The sequence below is a fragment of the Medicago sativa genome, chromosome 5 (assembly GCF_051527215.1).
Source record: "Medicago sativa cultivar Bolivia chromosome 5, Bolivia_mono, whole genome shotgun sequence".
Taxonomy (NCBI): Eukaryota; Viridiplantae; Streptophyta; class Magnoliopsida; order Fabales; family Fabaceae; genus Medicago; species Medicago sativa.
In genome coordinates this window covers 43,853,163-43,860,700 of record NC_140753.1, presented here as the reverse complement: position 1 = coordinate 43,860,700, position 7,538 = coordinate 43,853,163, and the positions used below count along the sequence as shown (strand labels likewise).

The following is a 7,538-nucleotide window of genomic DNA, read 5'->3' as shown; positions in this document are numbered from 1 at the left end:
GTTCACATAATCACTTGGGATCTTTAGATTCCATTCTTTGGAAAGAAGATACTAAGTGTCTTGTGTAACACCCTACTTCTATTAAGCGATAAAACGCGCGAATATACAATTATATTCTAGAAATAGATGCTACGTCTACCAAATTAAAACATACATGCAAAAAGATCATGTTACGTCACATAGCAACGGAACATATAAATAATCCATAAACCACCTCAACGCCTCAATATAATAAGAACATATCCTCCAATCTCAAATACAAATAACATCTCAACTCCAAAATACATAATCAAACTAAATCCAACATGCAAATCCTATATCATAGCCCTAATCTAGACACTTGCATATAAAAGAGGAACTTCACTCCTCGGCAACATCAAGCAAACAGACTAAGCATCCTGCACTCCATCTACCCGTCCATACGGAAAGGTAGGTGGTAAACCACTGAGGGTTAGCATTGCATCATCATAATCCATATAAGATTAAACAAGAACATTGGAAATGAAAGATATATTCAAGAACGAAGGACAATAAATCATACATGTATTCACACGTATTCACAACACTAATATCATTCAATATCATCATTCCAAGTTCGTATCAACAAGTGTATCATACACGTATCACATATACATAACCATCCCTCCTAGAACACTATCATCACATGATTATTATCCCCCATCACTTACATTTCAAGCTATCACATTATTAACATGGCATAGCAAGTATATCCAATTTCTAAACAAATCATCGACATAAGTTCATCAATTATCAATCAATGGAAGGATTGCTCACTTTATTCTCCACTTAGCATACTTAATTCAAAAGTACAATTCATCATTTCAAAGTTATAAGCAAGCAATCATCATTATCAAGAAATCACCACATCTCATGTATATACACATACAATTCTCACCTCATCATTATTATCAAATTAATTATCATCAATAGGTTCATCAAGTGTATAAGCACAAACAAGTAAGACATGCAATTAGAGCATAATTCGATTAATCACAATCATCAACAAAATTCACAAATATACATATACACTAATCCACACAATCACAACATTCACCAAAATCCACCAATGCACAAATTCACCAAGTCACATATTCAATTATGACACAATACATGTAATGTTCTAGACTCTTCTAGATGCATGTGGTACCGAACTCCTCCAAGGTCGTCACCTCATGATGCAACAAAAACATCATTATCAACGGCTATAGTCAACGGCTATATGGATATAACATCTGACATAACATATGATGCATGAACATATGACTCAATCCACTATGCATATGTTCACAATAATTCAACGGCTATATTCAACGGCTATAATCAACGGTTATCATCAACATCATTTTGCATACATGCATTCACCAACAAGATTACCATCAATATTAGCATGTATGAATTCACCACCAACAATCAACATTTAACATGTTCAACAAACAACATAAAATAAACATGTTCATCACCATTCAATTAGCATATATGCATCGACAACAATTCACCACCACTTGACATATATACAATCAACAACAGCATCCACAAGTCAATCAATATATAGTTGCCACATATATACATCATTAATCATCTCCACATAAATCAACATATAGTTACCACATTTCCACATAATTCCTTACAATCCAAATAAATGAACAAATACAACATGTGATCACAAACATCATATTCATCACTCAACAACCATTCATACATCATCTCATAATCATATTAATCTATTCATAAAGGGTTCATAAGCAATTTGACTCTCAAAAATCATTTTTTTTACCAAGTTCGTCTCCAAAAATCACAACATTGAAAATAATTGAGTCATCTAACCAAAACCAAGTAAACAAGTTCCAATTCCTCAACTAAGCATACCTCTAGGCCACATATGAGTGCAATAGAGGATACCTTGGCGTTTCACCGATCAAATACGACGAATTCATAAAAATCACAAATTTCGTCTCACCGAAACACTTTTCAAGAAATTTTCCATTTTCTAAGCAAAACAAGTTAGACCCAACACATCATAGTTTGAAAACCATAATTGAACTTATAGAATCCAAGTTTGAAAGTAGGAAGCAATCCATAAGGTTTGGGTCGACTTAAAAGTGGTTATGCGGAGTTTTCGTAAAATTTCTCTAAGACATCCTTAGAGTGTTTTCCTCATAACTTAAAATCCAAGAATCAATTTCAAGTCAAACCAAAGCCATTGGAAAACTAACAAAATTATCTAAAACTTTCATGTTTACACCAAAGGCCAATTCAAAGCAGAAATGGGTGAAAAAGCACAAAAAACGCAGAAACCAAAGTTCTGTCAGCACGGCACGGCCCGTGCCATGCACGGCACGGCCGTTCCAGGGAAACATAAAGTTAGCACGGCCCGTGCCATGCACAGCACGGCCGTGATCGATTGACAGCACAACTTTTTCTTCGTTTTTCCGTTTTCACCATTTCGCGCATAAAATTCAAACCGTTAATCGGATTTCGATGCCGTTTTCGCCTACACGCTCCTGACACTTAGCTCTATCATAATCTACAGAAAAATTCAAGTTTCAACCATCCCAAAATCATTTCTCCCAAACCTCACTTAATCACTTATTTGCAAAAATGCTTAAACACCGACATTTCACACGAAAAACCCGTTTTCTCCCAAACGACTCGACTAACACAACCACAACATGAAAACAGAAATTATACCAAGTCCAATTCATCAAACAACATCAAAAACTCAGTCAACAACTTCATATTTCAAAAGTTCATTTTGGTCCTTCACATGAACATCTTAGCACAACTTCACCAATTCAAACAACTTCACAAAATGGAATACCCATGGTATAAATCAACAACAACAACATATCTAATTCATCAACAACCTCATTCAAACATGAATCCATCACTAATCAACCACAACAACACTAATTTATACCATTTTGAGCAAAATCAACAAAGTATACATATAAACATATATTGAGCATGTAATTTCATCAACAACAACTTGATTATCAACAAATCATGTCCTCAAACATAACAACAACAATCATGCACGAATTTACACCAATTAAAATCAATTCATCAATTTCACAAAATGGGTAGAAATGAAAAGTTAGGGATTATGGTTGAAATCTAACCCTCTTACCTCTAGCACCAAGATTCTCTAATCAAAACTTCAATTTAGCTCCTAGATGATGAATCCCTCTTGCCTCTAACCCTTGTTCTTGTTCTTCCCTCTAGCCTCTATCTCTTCTCTTCTCAAATGAAAATGTTGTGAAGAAAACCCTATTTCTCTACTAACATTAGTTTATATATATAGGCTCACTTAATTGGGCTTATCTCACAAACCTTAATGGGCCTAACCCATTTCTATTTCAACCTAAAAAATGTTACTACTCACTTAACGGTAAAATATAACACTAACGGTCACTTACCGGTAAATAAAATAATTACTACACCTTCTAGTAACTTGGTAAAATAATACTCTTACTAAGCACTAAAAATAACCTCCAGAAAAATTACAAAATTACCCCTACTCTCAAAATGACCAAAATGCCCCTAAGTCCAAAATGACTTAAATACCCCTCTAATACCGAATTCTACGATTCCCAACCAAAAAATACACACAGAGGCAATAATCACACAAGAGCACATATAACACACATAAATAAATAAATAAAATAAATCTAGCGAAAAAATGGGCTGTTACATCTTGAATGGTTCGATTATAGTCACATAATTCGTCCACCAGGCCAGGAACCGCGAATTGGTTCGTGCGAACCGGTTCCCGGTTCTTTCGCAAATTGGTTCGCGAGAATTCGCTCCTGAATTCGTTCAAAACAACGAACTCGATTCTTATGAAGTTGTGCCTATTTGATTACGCGTTCATCAGCTACGCATTTTAGTCATGAAAACGTGATTCAGAGAGTTGCAGATGTGTACACAGTTCAGCACCATGTCTTCAAACCCTTTTACACTCTCCTTTTCCAAGCTTGAAGATGAAATGTGATTTGGGCCTTAACCCGGGTCAGCCTATATACAAGCCAATGATCTTTTTTTTTTAGATTTACTCTCCACCCAGCACATTTTGCTCGCACCCTGCAGCCCATCCATATTTACCCTTGCGCATGTTAACTAACTCAAGTGTAAATGTATGCGTTAGTTAACATGCGTAGCGCAACTTAAGTAACGCAAGTGTTAAACACTGTGTCAGTTAACTTGCGCAGCCATTAACACTGCGTGAGTTAGCTCACGCAGCTAGTAACACATGCGTGAACGCAGCCAGTAGCACATGCGTGACGCACACTCTGTGCATACAACCAGAAGAGGCAGAAACCTCTATTTTCCCTATTTTTTCAATGCTTCTTTCATACATTCATTCAAGAACAAAATTTCCATCATTCATTCAAGCATTCATTCAATCAAGCATTAACTCATAATTATATTACGAAAAAATAACATAATAAAACAACAGAATAAAATAACGCATAATGTCATAAAAATGCTAAAAAGCGCAAGTGTGATAGGATTACACCCAAATCCAACAAAATGTCAAACAAAAAAAAAACTACACAAGTCATGCTGGTCCATCCCGTGGACTCCTACTCCTCCTCCGCGGAGTCGGCACCTGCTCCAGCATGCTCCACTCAGACTGTATGCCCTGCATGATATGAAGAACCTCTGGATTACCAAACACATCTTGATGCCCAATTGCATTGTCCACTCTAGCTCTAATGTTGCTGATGATCTGGTATGGGTTAGGAGGATGTCTGGCCCACTGCTGCTCAACAAGAACCTCCTCATAAGAAGGGACAGGACGAGGAGGGGCATCAGCTACGTAGTCAGGAATGGCCGCAAAGGGGTTCACAATAGGATGTGATACTCTAACGAACCATCTCATGTACCCCCTAGTATGAGCCCACGACTGGTTATCCGGAACCGGATCACGCCTATGCTGATGGCCGAGGACATGTATAGCAAACTCCATGAAGGCCTAGGCCACGTCATCCGCCGCAAGAAGCTCAATGTCTGTAGGAGGCCTGGGAATTCTCTGGACATACCCGTACTGCCTAAGAACCCGCTCTGGCAAGTGACAGACCATCCTGTCGCTGCCAACCATGATCCATCCGGAGTACCAGCATATATCCTGAAAGGGCGTGATGTGTCGTCGTCTCTCGTACGACCTCCAGGTGACATGAGAAAGGTCCATCGAATCGATGGCAGCTCGGTAGTGTCCCGGGTCAGTAAAGCCCCTGGGAGGTTTCCATTTACTCACAAGCGGGGAAATAGTAGGGTCGTAGGCATCATCATCAATCCTCGGAATGATGTTCGAGAAGTGCGCCAAAGTTCATCCCTGCAAACACAAAGAAACAAATATTTATATCACCGTAAGAATTATACAAACAACTAAACATTTACGATCCAATAAGTAAATAATAAGAAAAACAAATATTACCACAAGCAATGTCATGTAACCACCAATGGAGGCCACAGATGAGTCGGAGGTAAGAGATAGCTGCTCATATAGGAAAGCAAGTCCCATCCCACCCCATGACCAGCTGTCCAACTCGTCCATATCTTGCAGAGCAAGCAGCCAAAGAAGATTAATGTTTTTGCTGTTCTTGGCGGAAAAAATGGTCCAGCCAAGCAAGAGCAACAGAAACGCCTTAACGTAGGCCAACCTAACTACAACTCGCTCGTTCTGCTCCTCAACTGTGTCAATCTCAAGAAGCTGATTACACCTATTCAAGAGCTCCTCGTATCGCCTCTTTAGTACACCAAAACTGATGTGAGAACCACCCTGTTTGGTCAGCTCCTTAGCGGCATCCTCCTCTGTAAACAGTAGGTCCGCCTGCATCATCTCTAGCCCCTCCTCACGGGTTAACTCTCTATCAGGAAGGAGTCTCCCAGTGATGGGGATGCCTAGGAGACACGCCACATCATCTAGTGTGATGGTCATCTCTCCAACAGATAGATGGAAGCTGTTGGTCTCCTCATGACATCTCTCTATCATCGTACAAACGAACCCGTGAGATATGTTCTCGTACCCACTAGTCAGGAGGGGAGTCAGACCGGACATATTCACTTCATTCCAAAACCACTCATTTTGTTCCCCCGGAATAGGCAATGCCAAATTTTTAATGCTCAGCTTCTTCCCGTGCGAGATACCTTTCACCCTATGTCTTCTTCGAAACTGAAATACAAAAACAAAACACAACAAACAACACCGTTAAATAAATAACAAGTAAAACAAACATTAAATATATGCTAACATAAATGTTAAGTCTAACATTAAATAAGTAAAATAATAATTAGAATAAGTTGTATAAATAGTAAAAGAAGTAAAATAAACACTGAGTAAGAATAGCATAGACATTTAACAACAACATTAATTATTTTAATTGAATTTCAAAACAAAAAACAAGTAAAATAAACATTAATTTATACTTACATCGGCATCAACCCATATCCTGCATGCCACATATCCACCAAAGTTAGGTAAAAGCGTGAGATCAGAAGGCCTCCCTACATAGCCGTCCGGGCCGGCCTCGTACACCACCCTCGACACCCCCTGAAAACAAGACTCGGGCTGCTCAGGCTGCTCATGCTCATCATTCTGCTGAGGCTCCTCTCAAAAGCAGGCTCCTGAATATCAAACTGATACAGCTGAGGCTGAGGCTCCTGAAAATGATAGGCCTGATCATGCGCCTGCTCATACACCTGACAATCCTGGTGATACTGTGTCGGGTTCACCGTCTGGGATGGACCCGTCTGCGATGTTGACCCTCCTACAGCATCAACTCTAGCAAGTCTCGTTCCCCCACCTCTCCCTCGATCAGCCATAGGAGGGTGTAATGCTTCTTTCTCCCTCCGTGCACTACCAGTAGGGGCCATCCTCCCTGCCCTAAGTCTGTCACTCCTATCCTGAGGTAGCTCAGGCGGCTCAGGCGGTCTCTGAGACGTATTCCTCCGAGACATATCTGCACAACATTTAACAAAACACAAATTCAATATACATTTTCACACGCACATTGTGTCATTTCCAACAATTCAACAACAACACTAAAATTCCAACAATGTCATTTCAATCCGTAAACTACCACATTGCAGTCAAACATGTTATAATCAAAATTAACAAACCATATGCTAACTAATTTGATAAGTCACAATCCAAAAAAACAAAATAATTACCATTGAGACATTTTACCAAACACATGGTGTGCAATTTTCAAACAACTACCTTAATCTAACAATTTGTAGACCCTAAACTACCACATTCTACTCTAAACAACTTCTAAACAACAATTCCTAAGTTAATTCGTCACTAACAATCATCAAAACTAACATGCAAGCCAAATATATAAAAACCTAAAAATGTCATGTTTCTTCAAAAAAACTAAAATTTATACAAGTTAAATGCAATTGAGTAGGGTAATCATCACTTACTTGATAATGTGGGAGAAATTGGTTTTGAATGACGGAAGAATGATGAAAATCGGATATGGGGGGAAAATTTCGAAGTTGGGAAGTTGGAG

General features: G+C 38.7%; 2 protein-coding genes across 2 annotated transcripts; both read right to left on the bottom strand.

Annotated features, from left to right (window-relative positions):
* Nucleotides 1–4,579: 4,579 nt before the first annotated feature.
* LOC146922310 (uncharacterized) lies at nt 4,580–4,990 on the bottom strand. Its single transcript, XM_085711516.1, has one exon. The coding sequence runs from the start codon at nt 4,988–4,990 to the stop codon at nt 4,580–4,582; it is 411 nt and encodes a 136-aa protein (XP_085567642.1).
* Nucleotides 4,991–5,350: 360 nt separating this feature from the next.
* LOC146922309 (uncharacterized) lies at nt 5,351–6,981 on the bottom strand. Its single transcript, XM_085711515.1, has 4 exons — nt 6,572–6,981; nt 6,455–6,473; nt 5,459–6,196; nt 5,351–5,356 (listed from the first exon to the last, which is right to left on the bottom strand). The coding sequence occupies exons 1-4, from the start codon at nt 6,979–6,981 to the stop codon at nt 5,351–5,353; spliced, it is 1,173 nt and encodes a 390-aa protein (XP_085567641.1).
* Between the last annotated feature and the right edge of the window lie 557 nt (nt 6,982–7,538).

Coding starts and splice junctions, on each gene's coding strand:
- LOC146922310 (XM_085711516.1), bottom strand. CDS start 4,990: ATGGAGTTTGCTATACATGTCCTCGGCCATCAGCATAGGCGTGATCCG.
- LOC146922309 (XM_085711515.1), bottom strand. CDS start 6,981: ATGTCTCGGAGGAATACGTCTCAGAGACCGCCTGAGCCGCCTGAGCTA.